Here is a 24,601-nt window from a genome sequence, read left to right on the forward strand (position 1 = left end):
GGAGATTACTGCTCATGTATTTGGGCTATGTAGTGAGGGGTCCTTCAGGGTTCTGTTTTATCCCCTATCTTCTTTAATATATTTGTGGCTCCATCATATAGAAACAGTATAGAAACAGGTGTTAAGTGCTATGTATTTGTAGACAACATTCATATCCTGGAATTGATAAAGAAAGTTTGCTAGGACAATATGGATAGAATCAATGATGGACTGAAGAAAGTGGCAAGCTGGTTGACACAAAATCAACTGACGTTGAATGTTAAGAATTCAGAGGTGCTGTGAATGTGGAAAGGGACAATGGAAACTCAGCTGAGAAAGATTGAGGAGGATGAATTATCTATGAAACAGTCGGAAAGGAATCTAGAGATTTGCTTGCATGCAAATCTGTCTTTTGATTTGCACATTTCACAACTAGTTCAGTGTTTTATTCTTAAGAATGATCAGAGAGATTAGAGTTTATTTGAGTGTAGAAAATTTGAGAAAGGTGGTGCTGACCATGATTTTATCATGTCTGGATTGTGGTGAGATTACCTGAGAAATCATTGAATTGCCTTCAGATTCTACAAAATACAGCCATCCAGCTGATAGAAGGGTTAGGAATAAGAGATTGTGTTATGCCAGTGTTGAGAGCCTTCATTGGCTATCTACTGAATTAGCACTGACACTTTATCTCACTCTTTCGCAGTATTTGGCTTTGGCTTTTGATACCATTGCTTTTACATAATGCATTGGTTCACGCATGCATGGTCTTTCTAAAGACCTCTTTGCTTTTTTTATCTAGCAGTACAATCTTAACTCCATTTTCTTAATGTCAGATTCCTGAGGCAGGCACGTCACATGCTGAAACATGGTGCCATGTTGAGTCTTGAGCACTGATATTATGTTATTGTGTACTGTTGAGTTTTGAGTACTGATATTATTTTATTATGTACTGTTTTAAACATATTGAATTTTGAGCACTGATTTTATATTATTTTTGTAGTGTTACACACCATAGCAATAAGCTTTTCACCTCATTGTTCCTGGGGTTCGTCTAACCTTCCTCCGTTCCCACTTCCTTGTGCATTCATGTTTAAGATTCTTGCATTGATCTTTAAATCCAAACAGGGGTTGGGACTGATCAGTCTTTTGGATCTCATGATCCCAACAGTTTTTAAGATGAGGTGATCACACAGGGTTTTGTTGTATATACCCTTGTGTAAGTAAGCTCATCTACAAATGACTAGGAAACAAGCATTTTCAGCAGTGGGGCCTTATCTCTGGAATCAGCTGCCTGAAGTTATTCGATGTGCCAGAATATTTGCATTTCCAGAAGGGAGTCAGATTATAGTTATGGAAACAAGCATTTAGGAAAAGAATTGGGGAATGGAATTCATTTAGGGGTTCTTTTAATAAGCTGCAGAAAGCACTAATGCATGCTTAACGCAGTGTAAGAGGATAGATCCCGTGGTAATGTTTCATTCTGCGCATGCACACCACACACTAAAAAAAAGTTCTATTTTTTTGCGTGGAGGGGGGTGTAACTGGGAGTGGAGAGAAAGCATTTCTACACTAATTAGTTAGTGCCGAGCACTTTCCAGCTACAAAACAGGTGGCAGTAAGAACTCCCGTGCTAATCTTTTTTAATGACCGTGCGCTAATGGCTACACTAACACATGCTGGAAATGGAAAATCAGGCATTTTCTGGCTGTGGGAAAAAATTGCCATAGCACACAAGCCTGAGACAGTCTGCAAAATCTTCCTCACCTGCTGCATCCCACACAGTCTGGCCGTAAGAGACTCTGAAGGGTAGGAGGAGGAACAGGGGGCAGCCACAAACCCAATGTCATGCCTATGCTGTAAGGAATGACCTCATACTCAGAGCATTTCTATGAAGGTAATTTTTAATTTCCAAGAGCGGTGTCTAACATATACATGACCATCCCCACAACTCTGTGCCACACTTACCATCACCTTTGTGTGCCCACCATGTCCCCTCCACCATCACCTGAGCCCTCCCCCAGCCCTACATACCCCTACCACCCCCCAGCCCTGCATGTATTTTAAAACTCCCACCAGATCCCTAGCATGCCTGACTCCCTGGCAGCTGCAGCAAATTGTGGGAAACTCAGGAGGAATCTTGGGGCCAGTTGTGGCAGTACGCATTCCCTTAATGGCAGTGTAGCATAGCTGCCCCCTGGAATCCTTGGCACTGGCCCCAGTGTTTACACCTGCAGGAAAGCTACATGATGCATAGCATTTCATGAGTCAGCTCTATATGCTGTCTGCTGAGGGTTAGTTGCTGCACCATGACCTGAAGCATCTTTTCCTTGTAAGCTTCCACTCCCTCTGCTCCAACAGCTGTTGATCCTGTGCTATGAGTTGACAGGCACAGCTGAAGAGTTCTGTGTGACGTTTTACTGACTTGTCCCATGCACTACCTAGACCCTCAGCTGCAGCAGCATCACCACCTGCCACATCCCTGAACAGTAAGGGTGCAGGTAACAGTATGTCCTCTGACTGCACATCCCCACTGGCACTTTGCTTCACAAGCTGTATTTCAATTGGCTCATGGTTGTCTCCTTCTTCTACCGCAGTTGCCTGGGTATTGTCACCTGCTCCCGATGCCTCCTGCCACAGTAGCCTCTGTGCTTGGCCTTGCCTCTGCCTCAATTTTGTGACTCTCAGTTGTAGGTAAGAGTGAGCAAGGCAAAATAAACCATATGAAGGATGTCCAGGACAAATTTCAGTAATCAGTTCATATGCACCTTACTTAGCACAATCCCCAAGATCTATGTGCACATAGTGGTACATTCATATTTGTTTGTCCTCATGTCATGCATATCACCAGCCCTGCATGTCCTCCAAACATCTCCCTGCCCTCCATGTGCATCACTACAACTCTAAGTATAGCAGACCAGGGCATGGCAATTGCAGGACTGTAAACATGGGCTGTGTCCAGGCATGATACATTGCACTTTGCTGATTGCTATTTGGATGGTTGGTGTTGCAGTAGCCCTGGCAGCCACTGGAGGGTTGCAGTCCATCATGTCCTATGTTCTCAAGGTACTGGGCTATAACTCTGCTGTGTGATGTTGCTCCTCATTGCTATAGTGTAACACTGATACCCCACCTCACACCCTCATCCTAAAGCCTGGGATGGGTAGACATACTGCCATGTGCAGGTCCCCACACTCTCCCAAAACAGGTGCAGGTATATTATGGACATAGTAGAGGACACAGGTGAATGGATGCATGAGCAGTAAGTCTAGTGAGCTGATACTTACCACTGGCCCCTGGATGCCTTGAGATGTGTGGGTTCTTCATACTCCACCTCCTCATCCAGTGGAGGACCTGCTCTTCTATGGGTGTCAGCACTGCTCTGCCAGGTTGGGATCTTCCAGCAGCCTTTGCCTTTACAGTTCTGTGCATTTTGTGCCACTTGGCTTCAGCTGTTTTGTGTCCCTACTATTGTGGAACATGGCATTCAGGCATTGGTAGATCCCAGCCTATGCCTTTTGTTTGGTGTAGGTTCTGAGCCTTTGCCCTCCTACTCCAAAAAGATGTTTCCTTTGTCTAATGACCTCCTACATTAACATATCTACCTCCTCTGAGGTGAAATTTCCTTTGCAGGATAGGAGCTGCTGCTTCAGAGCCATTAGAGCCCTTCCTAGGCAGCTTCTGGCAGAAATTCTAAAATGGTAAGCAGGATGTTCAAATAGCTGTTAAATATCATCTATGTGGGAGGATGATCCAAGATGATGATGTAGCGACTGATCGAACCTGCAACTCCTTGGATCTTGTCCTGATTTTGCAGTGTTGGAGCATCTCCCTGCCTGTTTGAGTATGGCCAAGAGGAGAGGGAAGGTGCAGGAGTTTCCCTTGATTCCCGCTACAGCCCCAGCCCTGAAGCAGGCGACTCTTGACAGATTTAAGGCTCCAGTGGGACCCGTACAGGCTTCCTCCCACTCTTTCGGTACCAGTGAGTTGGTGTCGTTGAGCAGCATTGACGGGGCATCTCTAAACCCTGTTGAGTGGATGGCTTCCCCGCAACCAGGAAGTAGTGGAGCTCTGGATGGTTCTGTCCTCAGTTCTCTCCTGTGTGAAGATCTGGGTGAACAGGGAGGGCACGTATTCATAGCACCTGGAAGTCTGGACTCTGGCCAAGATTTATTGCAAAAGGTTTTGTCTGAAGCTGCTCTTCTCCAGGCATAGGCATCTGCCCAGCAGCCTCTAAATTGGATTACTTAGAGACTAAAATACAAACCCTGGAATCTTTGGGTATAGCCTCAGTTAAAGATAAGAATTTTACTCATCATCGATTGGAATACCCAGAAAATCAAATCAGGAGACATAACTTGAGACTGCTCAATTTTCGTAGGTCTCCTCTTATTGCACCTGTGGATATGGTTAAAAGAAATATTTAATTGAGGTTCTGGGGATGTCTGGTGATTCATTGTCCCCTATCATGCGAGTATATACTGGTCTCAGGGAGATCTGTTGGTGAGGCCCTTCGATGTCAAGATGGGGATAATATAGATCTGGTACTGAAAGCCACGAGCAAACAGGGATAACCTCCATGTCGAAAATCCAGACAAAGAAGGAGCAGAGGATGGATAATGGACACCAACACAGGAACTGGTGCTTAACAAATGCTTTATTCAGTACAAAAGGACCTGACACGGTCCATGTTTTGGTGTGATGAAACGCCTACATCAGGGGTCATACAAGTACTTGAACAAAGGTCGATAGAGGTTGATATGTGTAACTGTCAAAAGACCAAGTATACAAACAAACAGCACAGTCTGAAAGCATCAGCATATCGACCTTTATTGACCTTTGTTTGAATACTTGTGTGACCCCTGATGTAGGCGTTTCATCACACCAAAACATGGACTGTGTCAGGTCCTATTGTACTGAATAAAGCATTTGTTAAGCACAAGATAATATAAATCTTACATCCTTTTTGGAGTCCTCATTGGCATTAATTACACTGAGAACTACTATGGTGGTATCCTTTGCTCTGGAGCCGGATCGCAATACAGTTCTGAAACTTTCTTTTAAACATTTGGACATACAGTTCTTGGGCTCAAAAGTTTGAATATTTCTTGGTCTTTCAAGAGAGACACGATAAGGCGTAAGGCCTACCTGACCTTTTGGCCGAGGATATTTGCTCTGGGCGCCAATATTGTGCTTAAGTTTCCATGTTTATGCTTTGTGATATTTCAGGGTAAACAATTTCAATTTTTTGAACCCAAGCAAATAGAAGAGTTTCTTGTTGCTAAAGAGGAAATAAATGTCATTGTATATTCTCAAACGCACACTGTAGGGGCAGGCTGGGGAGGGCTTTATGGGCAATTTATTTCTGTAATTTAACTTTGTTAATTTAATTTCTGTCTCCTGGATCTTGTTGCATTTATTGTGGACGAATGCTTATTATATTTTTTCTTCTATTGTTAAAAATGTTCTCTATTTTAGGTTTATTTCATATTTTCTTGTTTATCTCAATTGTTGGGATAGATTGTTGTAAAATTAATAAAGGTATAATTTAAAAAATCATCTAGGTGGGATGGCAACATGGATTATTGGCACATTGAGGGTTCTGAAACTGGCGGCAGCTGGCTGCAAAACATCTATGCCTGCCATTTTATAATAGGGGAATGCCAGCAGCTCTAAAGGTTTTAGGTGTCTTAAACATTTCTTCTTTGGTTCTATCAGTTGTGGGATGTTAATATAATGTTGCGCCCTGAGGACGTACCATTTCCGGGGGAAAACAAAACCCCCCAGAAATGGCTTGTGTGGCGCTAACCCAGTAGTAATCGGGCATCACCACGTGCTGCCCGGTTACTACTGGGTTACCACAGGAGCCCTTATCACTACCTCAATGGATGGCAGTAAGGGCTCCCCACCGCATGGCCACGCAGTAAGAGTTCTCTTATCGCATGGCCATGTTTGTCTGGGGGCTTTTTACCCTCTGTGGTAACAAGGGACCTGGCGCATGGGAAAAATGGCCCCTGCCACTAGTGCAGGGCCCTTTTTCCCACAGCTTGATATAAGGACCCCTATATGATTTGTACAGTTAGACATCTATTTTTCTAGGAACTGCAACATCATGTAAGATCTATATACATTTTTTCAAAATACAAATTTTCTGCAGGTCTTCTCATTTTGAAATCTGTAGCCACGTTACTAAACCATGAGTTACTCTGTTGCTAACCATCTGCCATTCCACATAATAGACAAAGTAATTGCCCCATCCACACTCAGTGCATCACAGCTACCTGTGTATGTCCACCTCTCTGAACATTTTCCTAACTTATATTAACATCCCACAACTGATAGAACCAAAGAAGAAATGTGTCGGTAAGCCCAACGCAGGCTTACTGAAAGCTAAATCATGTTAGGCCAGCGGTAGTCCTGATTTAGCTTTCAGTAAGCCTGCGTTGGGCTTACCGACACTTTGAAAAAGACCCTTATATTAAGGTATGTGCACAAACACATTGCACACTGCATAGCAATGAACCACCTTGCTGTACAATATATGCAGGTAGCTGTATGGCAGCAGCAGTTACCGAGTGGCACATGGCCTCCAGCAATAATGTTGCGTCAACTGATATTACAACTGGAAGCGGGGATGGGATGGGGAGCAAAGATACATGCCTCATGGCCAGCATCAAGGTATGTATCTCTGTCCCCATAACATAACATAACAATAATATGTATATTCCAGTAAAACTATGAAGTTCTAAGTGGATTACAATATTAAAGAAACTAGACCAACTCAGAAAAAACTGTAAGTCCTTTGGTAAATCCTTCCATATTTTTACAGCTTGATAGTCAAAAGAAGCCCAAGATAATATTAGGGATTTCTTCCCTTTAGGTGTCAAAAGGGAGAAAAATGAATCATTGCAATTTCTGCAATCACTAATAGGTTGCTTGAACCAAAAAAGAATATACATCTATAATGGTAAAAAGTCATATAATGCTTTATGAAGAACACAAAAAAGCTTAAAAATAATTTCCTCCTCCATTTGCAGCCAATTCAATTTCTGATAAAAAGGAGTAATTCTTCCAACTTTAGTCAATGAGAAAATTAATCTCACATAAGTATTTTGTATAGTATGTAACTGTTTCAGTAAATTTTTTATAGCATCCCAGGTGCATTAGATTACAGCAGCAAACTTTTTCTATTACTCCCTAGGTTGGCATGTGGAACATGATCAATCGCAAAACACTGTAAATCTGTGAACGAGTGTCCAAAGTCAATATTATGTTGTACCATAGACTCCTTCATTCAGGCAACTTCTGGGCTCTCTTTCTTGCCTGTTAGATGTGAATAGTGATGTGAAGAGTTAGCACCTATATTTCTTGTGTGCAATTGCACTGTGGTGAACTTTTTCTTAGTGATTATAATCTTCCCCATGTGACTTGGGAACAAACCTTAAGACAGTTGAGATTGTAACCATATCATGAGCGATGATTCCATTTCCCTATTCCAATGGATCAGTGACTCACTGTGAAGAAATTTAACCTATCTCGATTTATATATATTTTGAAGATAAGTGAATACGTTTTGAAATAAGTTTAGTATTGATTGAAGGACATTTGAAAGTTAATTGAAAAATAGAAGTAAAAAATGAGAGTTGAACGAAGATAAAAAATTGCAAAAAAATGGACTGAGGAACTTTGGATATTTAATTATCACACACCAATATGGGAAAGATTGAGAACATCACTCTTATTCTGATGGTCCTTTAAAGAGACAGTAAACTGAGTAGTAGACAGCGTTTATTTTTGTAGAGTGATGAGTATCTCCTACTTCTAGAATATACTTTTTGACCACATTTCAGTACACTGTGCAATGCTGAATTTCCCCCGTTTTTTTCCTTGTTATATGTTTGAGCGTGCATGGGATAAGGTGAAAGCAGACATGTGGAAAAGCATTCAAAACCTCAACTGCTTTATTGTACATCAGTAGTAAGCTTGCCATTGTGTTATGCCTTTAATGCCTCCAATAATACATATCCTATTATTTTCAGCATGTCCCCTGTACTGCACAGTAGCTTGTCCATAGCTGTAGATATAAACAAAGTCCCATTATGAGTCCAAATATTATGTCTTAGGTAGGACAGCTACTGTTGGATAGGGAAACCCAATATGCCACCTTAGTGCCCATCATAGAGAGAATGAACATGAATTTCTGAGGAGGTTAAGGCAGTATGGGAAGTAGCAGAATATTAGAATTGACCCTGGTATGCATCATAGTAGGACATGCCGAATTACCCCAATTTCAGAGGCAGGTCCTGAAAAGAATATGTATAAATACTACTACTACTACTACTATTTAGCATTTCTATAGCGCTACAAGGCATACGCAGCGCTGCACAAACATAGAAGAAAGACAGTCCCTGCTCAAAGAGCTTACAATCTAATAGACAAAAAATAAATAAAGTAAGCAAATCAAATCAATTAATGTGAACGGGAAGGAAGAGAGGAGGGTAGGTGGAGGTGAGTGGTTACAAGTGGTTACGAGTCAAAAGCAATGTTAAAGAGGTGGGCTTTCAGTCTAGATTTAAAGGTGGCCAAGGATGGGGCAAGACATAGGGGCTCAGGAAGTTTATTCCAGGCGTAGGGTGCAGCGAGACAGAATACCTTAAAAGGACAATGATATTCTTTAGGGCATGTGCTGCAAGGAGATGTAAATCTGTTTTATTATAGAGCATAAGAAAATCATGACAATGCATAGCAGAATTTGTATAACAGTTAAAATAATGATGCAGTGAAAAAGAAAATTAAAAACATGTTCAGCAGTAGGTGAATAATCAAATAAACTTTCCCATGCAGAAACATGAGCATTTTGTATCACGTTGTCACCTGTGTGTAGAATCCTTCTACTCTCGTAAGTGATGGTAACATTCACTTCTTTGGAGGCTGTCTTAAGGTGATCAGTATAGGCATGGAGTTCTGTAAAGTTTAGCATTTTATGTCAAGAGGTAGCAGGTGCACAGCATACGTGATAAAGTCTGGAATATCAATAGAGTTGTTGGAAACCAGAGGTGTGGCATATGTTACACCAGGTATTTTTCAGTAAATAGTTTGAACTGTACAGCAAAGTGTCCTTGGGAAGGCAGATGGCATGTATTCTGTGAGCGAGGGAAAAAAGAAAATTTTTGAGGGAAAAAACAGGAAAGCAAAAGTAGCCAGCCCCAAGGTAGTATGAGTACGAGGTTGAGTGTTCATAAGTATTGCCATACTGGGACAGAGCGAAGGTCCATCAAGCCCAGCATCCTGTTTCCAACAGTGACCAATCCAGGTCACAAGTGTCTGACAAGATCCCAAAACAGTACAATACATTTTATGCTGCTTATCCTATAAATAAGCAGTAGATTTTCCCCAAGATGGCTTATGGACTTTTCTTTTAGGAAGCTATCAAAACCTTTTTTAAACCCCACTAAACTAACTGCTTTTACTACATTTTCTGGCAACGAATTCCAGAGTTTAATTACACATTGCGTGAAGAAATATTTTCTACGATTCATTTACAATTGACTATTTTGTAGCTTCATTGAATTCTCCCTAGTCCTAGTATTTTTGGAAAGAGTAAACAATCGATTCATGTCTACCTGTTCCATTCCACTCGTTATTTAATAGACCTCTATCATATCTCTCCTCACTCACCTCTTCTCCAAGTTGAAGAGCCCTAACCGCTTTAGCCTTTCCTGATAGGGAAGTCATCCCCATCCCCTTTATCATTTTCGTTGCCCTTCTCTGTACCTTTTCTAATTTCACCATATCTTTTTTGAGATGCAGTGACCAGAATTGCACACAATATTCGAGGTGCGGTCGCACCATGGAGTGATACAAAGGCATTATTATGTCCCCATTTTTGTTTTCCATTCCTTTCTTAATAATACCTAACATTCCATTTGCTTTCTTGGTCGCCGCTGCACACTGAGCAGAGGGTTTCAATGATGACATCTAGATCCCTTTCCTGGTTGGTGAATCCTAATGTGGAACATTGCATTATATAGCTATAGTTCGGGTTCCTTTTTCCCACATGCATCACTTTGCACTTGCTCACATTAAAGGTCATCTGCCATTTGGATGCCCAGTCTCCCAGTCTCCTAAGGTTCTCTTGTAATTTTTCACAATCCTCTTGAGATTTAACAACTTTGAATAACTTTGTGTCGTCAGTAAATTTAATTACCTCACTAGTTATTCCCATCTCTAGATTATTTATAAATATGTTAAAAAGCAGTGGTCCCAGCACAGACCCCTGAGGAACCCCACTATCTACCCTTTTCCATTGAGAATATTGACCATTTAACCCTACTGTCTGTTTTCTATTCTTTAACCAGTTTTTAATCCATAATAGTACACTACCTCCTATCCCATGACTCTCCAATTTCTTTTATGAGGTACTTTGTCAAATGCCTTTTGAAAATCCAGATACACAATATCGACCAACTCATCTTTATCCACATGTTTGTTCACCCTTTGAAAGAAATGTAATGGATTTCTGAGGCAATATTTCCCTTTGTTAAATCCATGTTGGCTTTGTCTCATTAGTCTATGCTTTTGCATATGCTCTGTAATTTTGTTCTTTATAATAGTCTCTACCATTTTGTCCGGCACCAATGTCAGGCTCACCAGTCTATAATTTCCTGGATCACCTCTGGAACCTTTTTTTAAAAATTGGCATTACATTGGTCACCCTCCAATCTTCTGGAGCCACACTTGATTTTAAAGATGAATTACTTATTACTAACAAAAGTTCTGCAAGTTCATTTTTCAATTCTGTCAGTACTCTGGGATGAATACCATCCAGTTCAAGTAACTTGCTACTGTTCATTTTGTCAAATTGTACCATTACATCTTCCAGGTTTATAGAGATTTCATTCAGTTTCTCTGACTCGTCTGAATTCTCCACTTGAAACAGTAACACTTCTGTGTAGAAGGTTTCCTAGAGGCTAATCGTACTCTAGAGACTTCTAGTAAGTTTAAAGAATGTAAGTCTATGTTGTCAAAAACCAAGCCATCAGGGCTAGAGAGCAGGGGTCTGAATGGAGGAGGGACCCCCTCATTCTGTGTTATTAGGGCTGGCATAGGATCTAACCTCAATGGTTCTTCTAGGCGAAGAGGGAACCAAACTTGATGTGGCCAGTAGGGAGTAATTAGGATCATGGTCTCTTGGTCTCGACATAGTTTGAGAAGAGTTTTCTCTATGAGAGGCAGTGGAGGAAAGGCATATAGAAGATCCATTCCCCCAGTGGAGCAAGAAGGCATCTGGGGCTACACAGTTGAGAGCATATATTCTGGAACAAAAGTGGGGAAGCTGCTTGTTCTGAGGAGAAGCAAGGAGGTCTGTTGCTGGGGTTCCACACTGCTAGAATATTCAGCGAGCTACAGGCATGCTGATGGATTATTCATAAGTCTGAAGGACTCTGCTCAATTTGTCTTCTACAGCATTCTGTTTGCCGGTTAGGTAAATAGCTCATATAAAGATGTTTGGGAAGCTGCCCAAGTTCATATCTGGATTGCTTGTCAAGTGGTGAGATCCTGTTTCTCCTTGTTTGTTCAGGTAATACAGTGCGACCTGGTTGAGAATACAATTCTGGAAAGTTTTGAGGGCATTCCAGATTGCTTGCAATTTGAGGAGATTGATATGATGTTTCACCTGTGGGGACCAAGAATCCTGTGTGTGCACCCCAATGAGCATGGAGGCATCCGTGGGGAGGACTTTGTGATGTGGAAAGGGTTGAAACGGAAGTCCATGGGTGAGATTCTGGGACACCATCCACCACTGTAGAGAGTGGCAGAGCTATGGAATAACTTGAATGTAGGCTGACAGCAATACCATGGCCTGGGACCACTGAGAGGAAAATGTCAACTGAGAATTTGGAAGTAGAGTCAAGCCAATGGTGTTACATGGACTGTTGAAGCCATGTGACCAAGTAGGCGGAGCATCTGGTGAGCAGATACCTGATTGGATTTGGAAATCGGTGTGAAGAGATGCATTATGTTGTTTGCTCTCGGTTGAGGGAAGAAGGCTGGACCTTGAATAGTGTCTATAAGAGCCTCAATGAACTCTAAGGTTTGAACAGGTTGAAGATGTGATTTGGGGTAATTTATCACAAACCTGAGGAGTTCTAGGAGTCTTAAGGCAGACAGAATTGAAATCTGTGTCACTTCTCGGGAGGCTGCCTTGATTAATCAGTCATTGAGGTGGGGGAAGGTGGAGTCTGCCTTGATTAACCAGTCATCGAGGTGGAGGAAGAAGTATATGCCCCACTTGCGGAGCATTGCAGCTACCACTATCAGGCATTTTGTGAAGACTTGAGGAACCAAAGCCAAGTCGAATGGTAAGACCTTGTATTGATAATGGTGAGGTTCAAGTGGAAGCACAGGAACTTTCTGTGGCCAGAAAGGATAGGTATGTGAGTGTATACCTCCTTCAAATCTAGAGAACAAAGTCAGTCCTTGAGTTGAATCATAGGGAGAAGAGATCCCAGGGAAACCATGCAAAAGTTTTCTTTGAGGTGGAATTTGTTTAAATCTCACAGTTCAAGAATTTGTTGTACTTCCCCCATCTTTTTTGGTATGATAAAGTACCTGGAGTAAAACCTTCGATCCCTCTCCGGCGGAGGAACTGGTTCTATTGCATTCTGCTGGAGGAAGGCAGAGAGCTCCTCTCCAAAGTGCTATCATTTGGAGGGAGTTGAAATGAGACTCTGTTGGTGGATCATTGGGAATTCTTTTTCCCCAATGCAGAATGTAACCATGATATATGATACATAGCACCCAACGGTCAGAAATTATGATGGGCCACCTCTGTTGAAGTCTGCCTCTCACACCGGTAGGTCACTTGGCACAGACAGCTGGACAGTGGCAGTGCTCTCTAGGAAAGAGTCAAAAACTGGATTGTTGTTTAAACGGAGAAAGGGTCTGTGATTTCTGTCCCCTCTGTTGGAGAGTAGTCCTTTGAGGTGGAGGAGTGGAAGAGTAACAACTCTTAGATGTATAGTAATTGGAGTGTTAGAAACCTCCTCCAAATCTTCTAGAAGAAGAGGCAGCACAAGTCTGGTAACTGAGTTTTTTCAAACCCAGTGCATTTCTGTATTACTACTACTACTACTACTAATAATAATTATTATTAATATCATTTCTATAGCACTACTAGATGTATGCAGTGCTGTACACATTATACATAGGTAATTTTTCTGTACCTGGTGGGTATCCTATACATTGTACCAATTTTCTTTGAAGTAAATTGAACTGTTAGTAAAGTCTCCCAGTTTTTGATCAAAGTATTTTCATAATTGTATGAAGGGGAACAGTGATTTCTTCTGTAAGAGGAGAGTCATAGTCTAGAACCTCAAAGAGTTATGAGTGAGGCTCTTCCTCTGTCTCCAGTTTGAAAGGTATGGCTTGGGCCATCTCACAGACAAAGCTAGGAAAGGATTTATTTTCTGGAGGAGACTTGTGTCTCTCAGGTTGCGTAGAAGGATCAGATGCAATACTATAGGACTCCTTAGCTGAGAAGTCGTGTGGGTCCTGCTCTGTTCTGGGAAGTACATGGAAGAGAGTGTCGGCTCCTCATTGAAGTGCATTGAGACAGATGTGTTTTTGAGGCTGGAGAAAGTTTCTTTGTCGATGTTGACGCATGTTTTGGTTGGGTTCATGATACCTCTGATGGTCAACGCCAAGCCAGTGTGTGGGACCTCTCCCATGACTGTCTCTCTGATGTATCGACGGGCTGGGCTGAGGCTGGTGCAAGCACCCTGTTAGTCTGTATAGACTGTGTATGCAGTAGCCCTGAGACCTCCTTTTTGAGCATAGCCCGGATTTTCTCCTGTAGAGTAGGTGTCATTACTGGCTGAGAAAGTAGTGTGGATGCAGCCTGAGTTATAGCTTGTGCAGGTGTAGGAGATGCATTTTTCAGAATTGAATAAGATCTGTTTTTCAAAATTGAATAAGTCTGTTTTTCAAAACTGAATAAGATCTATTTTTTAAAAAGGCAGTAAGCCTGTTTAAAATTGAACCTCCTATCCCCATTTCACTCAGCCTACTTAGAAGTAGATCATGATCAATGGCATCAAATGCCACTGAGATGTCAAACTAAAGAAGGACTACCACTCTACCTAAAGCCAGATATTTTCTTACTTCAGATACAAGTGCAAGCAACATGGTTTCTGTACTATGGATTGTACGGAGGCCATGTTGTGAATTATGCAAAAAAAGATGAGTCAGCATGGTATTCTGAAAGATGAATATTAGCTACAAATTCCAAGAGCTTTGCAACGCACGGTATACTGGCCATTGGTCTGAAGTTATCCATATTTGTAAGATCTTCATCCATGTTCTTGGAATAGGAATCACTATTTTCTCAGCTAATTCTTTAGGGTATTTTCCCTCTATTAATGTTATATTAACAAAATCCGTAAACCGAGTTAGAATAGAAGAAGGTATTGTTTCCAAATAAAAAGAAAGACATATATCTAAAGAACAACTCTTCTTTTCCAACTTATTCAAAACTAGCGACATCACAGAAGATGTCACCCACATATGAGAATATTATGCTTGCTTGTTCTCAGAGAATATAGGAGGCAGAGGGAAACCCTGGGACACTCTGCACTCTGAAGTAGAAATCACTCTGTGTCACCTCACTCTGTATAAATGATTCCTTAAGAATTCTGACAAGAATTTCAATCATATGCTTCTAACGGCTATACTCTCCAACCTCTGCGTGAGGAAATCATGATCTACCATGTTGAATGTGGAAGACAAATCAAGTTGCATTAATAATGTGGAGTTGCCATGATCAAGTATCATATGAAGTTCAGAAAGAAGAGACAACAAACAAGTTTCTGTACTAAAATACATTTCTGAAACCAAATTGCTGAGGATCCAGAATATTAAATTTGTTCAGATAGTCCTGTAAATGGCTCATCACTATTGCCTCAGCCAGTTTCTTACCTACAAATGCACTCAGTCTGCAGCCCCTCATTACCTCTCTACCCTCATTTCCCCTTACGTTCCCGCCCGTAACCTCCGCTCACAGGACAAATCCCTCCTCTCAGTACCCTTCTCCACCACCGCCAACTCCAGGCTCCGCTCATTCTGCCTCGCCTCACCCCATGCTTGGAATAAACTTCCTGAGCCCTTTCGCTAAGCCCCCTCCCTACCCATCTTCAAATCCTTGCTCAAAGCCCACCTCTTCAATGTTGCTTTCAGCACCTAACCTCTATACCTTTCAGGAAATCTAGACTGCCCCTATTTGACTGACTGTACATTTGTCCTTTAGATTGTAAGCTCCTTTGAGCTGGGACTGTCCTTCTATGTTAAATTGTACAGCGCTGCGTAACCCTAGTAGCGCTTTAGAAATGTCAAGTAGTAGTAGTAGTTTAACTAAAAAAGGAATACTTGCCTCAGGCCTATAATTGTTACAGATATCAGATGATGTTGAACTATCTTTCAAATAAAAGAGTCAGTGTATTCGTACTGATAGCTGGAGGAAAGAAACCTTTTTCAAAAATAAGATTTAAAAGATAATTCAACTAATCAAGTGCTGCTTGAGGCAAATGTTTGAACGTGACATTTGAACAATGATCCAGACACAGAAACCCTTACCAAATTTCTAAACTTAAGGGGTTAAGTAAATAGACTTGACTTGTGCAAGTGTCCCAGTTACTATCTATAGGGACATCAAGTATAAGATCTTGGGGTGTCATATCTAATCGTGAGCCTTTTAGTACAGTATTTTGAAATTGCAGTCTCAACATATGAATTTTCTTTTTTTTTTAAACCTTTATTTTTGAATTTTAGCAAGATACAATAAAACTATCAGCTGGAAAACATCTCCAGTGCTAATCATTCACAACAAAATAACATTACAATCAATGCTCTCCGCCCCACTTCCCTCTTCCCTCCCTCCCCACCCCCCCTCCCATACACCTGCTATTGTCTTTAGGAATCGAGGTTACTGTGCCAACAAGGATATAAGGTTCCCAGATGCGATGGTAGGACCCCAGTTGCCCTGTGCGCAAGGCTGTCAACTTGGACATTAAATTTATATAGTCCACTTTTCGCAAAACTACTCGAAGACTCGGAAGGGTTGACTGCCTCCAAGCCGCTGCTAGCAAAAATTCAACATATGAATTTTCTGATAAAAATAATCCACTGTAGAGGGTCCTGAGAGATCATTATCCTTTAACAGTTTCTGAAATAATGATGTCACCATTTTGAATAATTTTGTGGACTCATTACTCCCCTAAGTATTCTGATTTGCATACAAATGCTTTTTTGCTATCTGTATATCTCTCTTTTTTTTTTAATAGAAATTGATTCTCTCCATCTCAGTCCTTCAGTTTCAAGCTTAGAACGTAACCATAATCTTTCTGTTTTCTTGCATTCCTGTTTTCTTGAATTTAAAATCAGATGTGAACCATGGAGAAGAATCAACCTTGTCCTTAACATATTTTAGTGCGGCTAATTGACCACTCAGTTGAGATAGTTGAGTATGCCAGTCATCAAGCATAACATCAACATTGTTTCTATCTAAGTCACTGAAAATCAGTTCAGTATTTATTTTGAATTGGACAATATCAATGTGTGATCATCTCCATATACCTTCTATTCATTTTCTTTTTTATATCCTCTGATAAGTTTACCAACTCCAGCCTGTCCAGACCAAATTGTAGGTGAAATAGAAAGATCAGGTACTAGTTTTGACTTATCAATTGGGATGACACAAATAATGCATTCAGGATATGACCTGAAGTGGAAAGCCATTAAAGGTCTAAGGAAACCATCTATTCTTTAACATAATTAGACTTAGAGCCCTGTTTACTAAGGCGCACTGAATGCTAGAGTCACCTATATATTCCTGTGGATGTCTTTAGTGTTTAGCAAGCGCTAAAAAATGCTAGTGCACTCTTAGCACAGCTTATTAAACAGGGCCCTTCGAATCATCCAGGTTTTCCAAATGTAAATTAACATCGCCCAATACAATATCATCTTGAAATTGGACACAATGGTGTGCAATAGCTTCTGCAAGATTATCTAACGAGTCCCTAGAGTGATTGGGAACTGAATAAACCCTGAAGAAGACAATGAGAGAACTAGAGGATGAAAGACTAATACCTAGAGATAAAAATTCCAAAATTAGACACTTATTCCAATAATTTGACATTCTGCCAGCTTTTATATAGTAACAGCACACCTCTACTCTTCTGACCTGACCTAGGACAATGAAGCACCTTATAGCCTGGAGGCAGATAGTATGCAATCTAGAACCTTCCAATTCTGTTAGCCATGTTTCAGTTATAAACACAAGACCAAATTTTGAATCCCCCACCCAATCTCTAATTATATCTGGTTTATTACAAACTGACCTAACGTTTACAAAAGAGCATAGCATTGGCGTACAATGAACCACTGAATGTGTTAAAGAAGGTTTTACAGCAATTTCCTATAATCTTATTAAATAGTGCTTATAAGCCTTTCTATCTAGTTTTCTACCATCATATCTGTCCTTACCCATAATTAAAGGAATAAATTGATTAGAGGAGAGGCAAAATAAATTAACAGGGACACAATGAGGGGCATAATCGAAAGGGGCGCCCAAGTTTTCCTGAGGACGTCCTCGCAGGATGTCCCGGCGAAGGGGCGGGGAAATCCGTATTACCGAAACAAGATGGGCGTCCATTTTTCATTTCGATAATACGGTCGGAGATTCCCAAATCTTGACATTTAGGTTGCCCCTAGAGATGGTCGTCCTTAGACTTGGTCGTTTCTGATTTTTGGCGATAATGGAAACTAAGGACGCCCATCTCAGAAACGACCAAATGCAAGCCCTTTGGTCGTGGGAGGAGCCAGCATTCGTAGTGCACTGCAGTGGCGTAGCCAGACTGCCAATTTTGGGTGGGCCTGAACCCAAAGTGGGTGGGCACAAAATTTTCTCTCTACCCCCCCCCCCCCCCAGCAAAATGTAGTCACACTCAGATGCATTTGTCACACAGGGTAAAGTGCTGCTTTTCAGTGCATCAGATTTCAGACAATTTATTTAATAGCCTAATCCTTTTCAGTGAGCTTTCAGAGGCCAAAACCTCCTGCCTCAGGTCAGTATAATGCTGTTACGGTATCCTCTCCTGACCTAAGGAAGGAAGTATTGGTCTCTGAAACTTTATTAACACCATATTATTTTACCCTAAATTAAAAATAAAATTATTTTCTTTACCTTTGTTGTATGGCCATTTACTTTTTCTCATTGTGTTGCTCCCTGTCTCTAGATTCTGCTTTCCTTCGTTTTCGCTTAACTCTTCTGCCAGGGTTTCCTGGCCATTTGTCATTTTTCTCTCCTTTTTCTTTGCTTTCTTCAATATTTTTCTGCCTCTCTCTGTGTCCAGATTTAATTCATTCTTACTATCCATTCTTTAATTTCCTTCATCTACTTATGGCTTTTCATCTTTTTCTCACCCTTGTTCTCCCCATGCCCCTTCCTCTTATTCTCCAATCTTTCACTACTCCCCCTTTCCAAGCAGCCTCTCCTCTTTCTCTCCCCATCCTTCCAGTGTCTCCCCTCTCTCTCCCCATCCTTCCAATAGCCTCCCCTCTTTCTTTCTGCATCCTTCCATCCAGTGTCACCTCTTTCTCCCTACCCTTCCATCTAGCATCTTCCCTCTTTCTCTCCCCATCCTTCCATTTTCCCTCTTTCTCTGCCATCCTCCCATCTGTTTTCCCTTTCTCTCCACATCCTTCCATTTTCCCTCTTTCTCTGCCATCCTCCCATGTGTTTTCCCTCTTTCTCTCCCCATCCTTCCATTTTCCCTCTTTCTCTGCCATCCTCCCATCTGTTTTCCCTCTTTCTCTCCCCATCCTGCCATCTGTTTTCCCTCTTTCTCTCCCCATCCTTCCGTTTCCCCTCTTTCTCTGCCATCCTTCCGTCTGTTTTCCCTCTTTGTCTGCCATCCTCCCGTCTGTTTTCCCTCTTTCTCTCCCTATCCTTCCGTTTTCCCTCTTTCTCTCCCCATCCTTCCATCTGTTTTCCCTCTTTCTCTCCCCATCCTTCCATCTGTTTTCCCTCTTTCTCTGCCATCCTTCCATCTGTTTTCCCTCTTTCTCTCCCCATCCTCCCATCTGTTTTCCCTCTTTCTCTCCCCATCCTTCTGTTTTCCCTCTTTCTCTGCCATCCTCCTATCTGTTTTCCCTCTTTCTTTCCCCATCCTTCCATTTTCCCTCTTTCTCTGCCATCCTCCCATCTGTTTTCCCTCTTTCTTTCCCCATCCTTCCGTTTTCCCTCTTTCTCCCCATCCTGCCATCTGTTTTCCCTCTTTCTCTCCCCATCCTTCCATTTTCCCTCTTTCTCCCCATCCTGCCATCCATTTTCCCTCTCCCATTCAGGCCCACCAGCCCCAGCTCCCATTGCCGGCCACTGCTGCTTTTCCTGATGAGCAGCAGGGCCGGCGCTACAAAAAGAAGAAGCGCTCAGCTGACTGAGCTGAGCGCCAACGCTAACCCGACGAGAAAAAATGTTTTTTTAAAAAAGCGGCACTGCAGGCAGCCTCGCAGCATTGGCTGCTGGCTCTGCAGGCTCCTTCCGTCTCTTACGTCACTGCCCCTGCTTCGCTACAGGGGCAGTGATGTAAGAGACGGGAGGAGCCTGCACAGAGCCAGCAGCCAATGCTTCGAGGCTGCCTGTGGTGCCGCATTTTTTTAAAAACATTTTTTTCTCGTCCTTAGCGACGCGTTGGCGCTCAGCTCAGTCAGCTGAGCGCTTCTTCTTTTTGTAGCGCCGGCCACTGCTGCTCATCAGGAAAAGCAGCAGTGGCCGGCAATGGGAGCTGGCGCTGGCGCTGGGCGGGCCTGGACTGAAATTGGGTGGGCCTGGGCCCACCCAGGCCCACCCGTAGCTACGCTCCTGGTGCACTGGTCCTCCTCACATGCCAGGACACCAACCGGGCACCCTAGGGGGCACTGCAGTGGATTTCAGAAAAAGCTCCCAGGTACATAGCCCCCTAAACCCCTAAGCTCCCTAAACCCCCCCAAACCCACTACCCACCACTGTACACCACTACTATAGCCCGTACAGGTGAAGGGGGACACCTACATGTGGGTACAGTGGGTTTGTGGTAGGTTTTGGAGGGCTCATATTTACCACCACAAGTGTAACAGGTGGGGGGCGGGTGGGCCTGGGTCTGCCTGCCTGAAGTGCACTGCACCCACTAAAACTGTTCCAGGGACCTGTATACTGCTGTGATGGAGCTGGGTATGACATTTGAGGCTAGCAAAAATATTTAAAAACTTTTGGGGGGGGGGGGGAGTTAGTGACCACTGGGGGAGTAAGGGGAGGTCATCCCCAATTCCCTCCGGTGGTCATCTGGTCAGTTTGGGCACCTTTTCGTGGCTTGGTCATAACAAAAAATGGACCAAGTAAAGTCATCCAAGTGCTCATCAGGGACACCTTTTTTTTTCGATTATGGGTCGAGGATGCCCATGTGTTAGGCATGCCCAAGTCCCGCCTTCGTTACGCCTCTGACACGCCTCCGGGAACTTTGGTCATCCCCGCGACGGAAAGCAGTTGAGGACGCCCAAAATCGGCTTTCGATTATGCCAATTTGGGCAACCCTGGGAGAAGGACGCCCATCTTCCAATTTGTGTCGAAAGATGGCCGTCCTTCCCTTTCGAAAATAAGCCTGAATCTAGTTTAGGAAAAGGTTTGGATAAGTGTCTCCTTAGCAAAATGGTAATTTGAGTGTTTGGCATGCAATCCATCCCCAGAATATACAACAATGAATACATTTCAAAAGAAGAAAATTAATTCCCTAAGCTAGACCTCGCCATCCTCCCATTGAATTCAGATAAAATCAAATGATAAAGTACAGCAGATAAAAAATAACAGTCCACAATATGGCCCCAAAAGGGCACACTAAGAGGTAGGGCATGCCCCTTACATATGCCTCTTTGGCGGCGCATCTCAGAAGTTGTGTGCCTTTCTAGCATCAAATGCAGTTCCTATGCCACTTAAAATTGTATTCATTCATGTTTGTGTTGAAATTGCTTAGCTTGAGGTGCAACTGAGTTCTTACCAAACTAAGACTGAGAATATGTATGTGGTTAGTGACAAATAGAGCAATTTGGATATTTTTGAGTGACTAAAACAATTTAGGAAATACGAGTTACATAAGGAAATGGTATTCCTCATCATTTAAAACCTCATGTGGTGCATCACATTTAACCTGAAATGGATGTCCTTCCTGAAAGGAATTGTAGAGTGTAGGAGGAACGGAGGTAGGTAAGCAAGATACATAAAAAAACAATGACATCTCAGTGACATGCTGTTGGTTACTCTTTGACCCATGTATAAGTAATCTTCCAGGTACCTTTATCTTGACAGGAGATATTATAAATAATCAAGGCAGGAGAGCCTACGAAGTAATCTTCTGAGGATGCTTTCAATTGTTGGGTTCTTTCTAAATAAGTGGAACCCAGTGGTGCCCACTTTTTGTGAGTGACGTGTAAGGAATAGAAGACAGGCTTTTCTTGTGCAGAACAGACACTCAGGATGACAAGGTCTTTTCTTCCAGGGGGTTAATTAGTTAAGGATATTAATTCAAATTATTTCTTGTTGTTGTTCTCACTTTAGTAGGGGCAGTAGTGTCCAAAATGTCACCATCATATTCACTTTGCATAGGGAAACTGGGCCATTAATACCCTGAATTTCATATATTTTCACATTTTTCTGGTCTGCAGTGGGAAAGCTCTGTTTGTAATACTAATTCCAGCTCCTGGGTCAATCAAAGCTAATTTATCTGGAGCCCGTATCCTGTTGTTAATGTTGGAGTGGCCACAAGTGTCCAGTATCAAAGATGAATCTCTAAAGAGCATTTTCCTTTGAAATAGTGAGCTTGCTAGCCTACATATACAGTGGATCTGTGGGTTGTTTAAAAAACTGTTTCCCTAAAGCATATGTGTGGTTATAAATTACAATACAAATATAAATACATAAAAAAGTATTGTGCAGTAACTCTGATCTCAGCCTGTGCTTACTTGAGTGGAGGCATAGCTTAATGGTTAACACAGTGAGTTGGGAACCTGGGGAGCTGAATTCAATTCCCACTGTGTCTCCTTGTGACCCTGGGTAAGTCACCTAACCCTCCATTGCCCCAAGTACAAAAACTTAGACTGTGAGTCCATATGGATTTGATATACCACCCAGAAAGGTGGTATATCAAATCCATGACCTTATAAAAATGTACCACTTGCTTCACATGTTGTGGGGAACCATTCATATGGGGAGGTAGCTCTAGGGTTGACAACAGCCTCAAGATTTTCCAATCAGGGTTGATTCTGTCCTGGTTTTACCCTATTGCACTTGCATTTCCTAAGAATAATAAGACTACAAGTCCATACATGCAGTTATATAAACCTAAGACTGGATCAACTCTGTTGGGCATATCTGGAGACAATTGTCAATCCTGGATAATTTCCAGCCCTTTTAAATACAAAGGCCTATTTAACATCCACAATCTCTACCAGCCTGACTCTGTAAAGCGGGAGGCTTCGACCCCTAGTCATGCTACAAAATCTGTGCAACATAAGCATGGTATGGAAAGATATTCTGCTGCAAGGCCATGGACAATTATGTAATTAGAATTGTATATGTTTATTTGCAGGAAATATCTTCCCTTTGTCAGATAGAATGTGCACTGCAAAAGCAAGCAAAAGCAATCCACAGAAATTTCCGATGTTTGGTATATCGAATGTCTCAGAGCTTAAGTGCTACTCTGGAATGTAGATGTAGAAATGCGGTGAGTTACACAGTGCATTTACTGACTCATAATTACACCTTAGAATCCAAGATATACTTAAAATCAATTTCTTTATGCTGATTCCTAAATAGTGAAATGGAATTTGCGTAGCCTGTAGTTGTTGCCAGCTAAATTTCTCGTGGCACTGAAAGTGAAGATTTTTGTATTGCTAGTGACATAGCAGTAAAGGAGAGCTTATAACGTCTAGAGGAATCTCTTAAAGTATAAATTATGAGAGCAATATTGAATGTGATACAGACCACAAAAGTTTATACAAATGAGCTGTCTTATAAAGTTATGCACATATATAGCTGACATGTATTTAAACAAAATACAGTGGGGGAAATAAGTATTTGATCCCTTGCTGATTTTGTAAGTTTGCCCACTGACAAAGACATGAGCAGCCCATAATTGAAGGGTAGGTTATTGGTAACAGTGAGAGATAGCACATCACAAATTAAATCCGGAAAATCACATTGTGGAAAGTATATGAATTTATTTGCATTCTGCAGAGGGAAATAAGTATTTGATCCCCCACCAACCAGTAAGAGATCTGGCCCCTACAGACCAGGTAGATGCTCCAAATCAACTCGTTACCTGCATGACAGACAGCTGTCGGCAATGGTCACCTGTATGAAAGACACCTGTCCACAGACTCAGTGAATCAGTCAGACTCTAACCTCTACAAAATGGCCAAGAGCAAGGAGCTGTCTAAGGATGTCAGGGACAAGATCATACACCTGCACAAGGCTGGAATGGGCTACAAAACCATCAGTAAGACGCTGGGCGAGAAGGAGACAACTGTTGGTGCCATAGTAAGAAAATGGAAGAAGTACAAAATGACTGTCAATCGACAAAGATCTGGGGCTCCACGCAAAATCTCACCTCGTGGGGTATCCTTGATCATGAGGAAGGTTAGAAATCAGCCTACAACTACAAGGGGGGAACTTGTCAATGATCTCAAGGCAGCTGGGACCACTGTCACCACGAAAACCATTGGTAACACATTACGACATAACGGATTGCAATCCTGCAGTGCCCGCAAGGTCCCCCTGCTCCGGAAGGCACATGTGACGGCCCGTCTGAAGTTTGCCAGTGAACACCTGGATGATGCCGAGAGTGATTGGGAGAAGGTGCTGTGGTCAGATGAGACAAAAATTGAGCTCTTTGGCATGAACTCAACTCGCCGTGTTTGGAGGAAGAGAAATGCTGCCTATGACCCAAAGAACACCGTCCCCACTGTCAAGCATGGAGGTGGAAATGTTATGTTTTGGGGGTGTTTCTCTGCTAAGGGCACAGGACTACTTCACCGCATCAATGGGAGAATGGATGGGGCCATGTACCATACAATTCTGAGTGACAACCTCCTTCCCTCCGCCAGGGCCTTAAAAATGGGTCGTGGCTGGGTCTTCCAGCACGACAATGACCCAAAACATACAGCCAAGGCAACAAAGGAGTGGCTCAGGAAGAAGCACATTAGGGTCATGGAGTGGCCTAGCCAGTCACCAGACCTTAATCCCATTGAAAACTTATGGAGGGAGCTGAAGATGCGAGTTGCCAAGCGACAGCCCAGAACTCTTAATGATTTAGAGATGATCTGCAAAGAGGAGTGGACCAAAATTCCTCCTGACATGTGTGCAAATCTCATCATCAACTACAGAAGACGTCTGACCGCTGTGCTTGCCAACAAGGGTTTTGCCACCAAGTATTAGGTCTTGTTTGCCAGAGGGATTAAATACTTATTTCCCTCTGCAGAATGCAAATAAATTCATATACTTTCCACAATGTGATTTTCCGGATTTAATTTGTGATGT

General features: G+C 42.2%; 1 protein-coding gene across 3 annotated transcripts in view; it reads left to right on the forward strand.

Annotated features, from left to right (window-relative positions):
* Positions 1-24,601, forward strand: part of IL7 (interleukin 7) — a 65,873-nt gene that overhangs the window by 29,231 nt on the left and 12,041 nt on the right. For all 3 annotated transcript variants that reach the window (XM_030215779.1, XM_030215794.1, XM_030215787.1), the window contains one exon: positions 22,653-22,787. In XM_030215779.1, coding sequence (XP_030071639.1) covers positions 22,653-22,787 — 135 coding nt within the window. The remainder of the gene's footprint in view (positions 1-22,652; positions 22,788-24,601) is intronic.

The sequence above is a fragment of the Microcaecilia unicolor genome, chromosome 1 (assembly GCF_901765095.1).
Source record: "Microcaecilia unicolor chromosome 1, aMicUni1.1, whole genome shotgun sequence".
Taxonomy (NCBI): domain Eukaryota; kingdom Metazoa; phylum Chordata; class Amphibia; order Gymnophiona; family Siphonopidae; genus Microcaecilia; species Microcaecilia unicolor.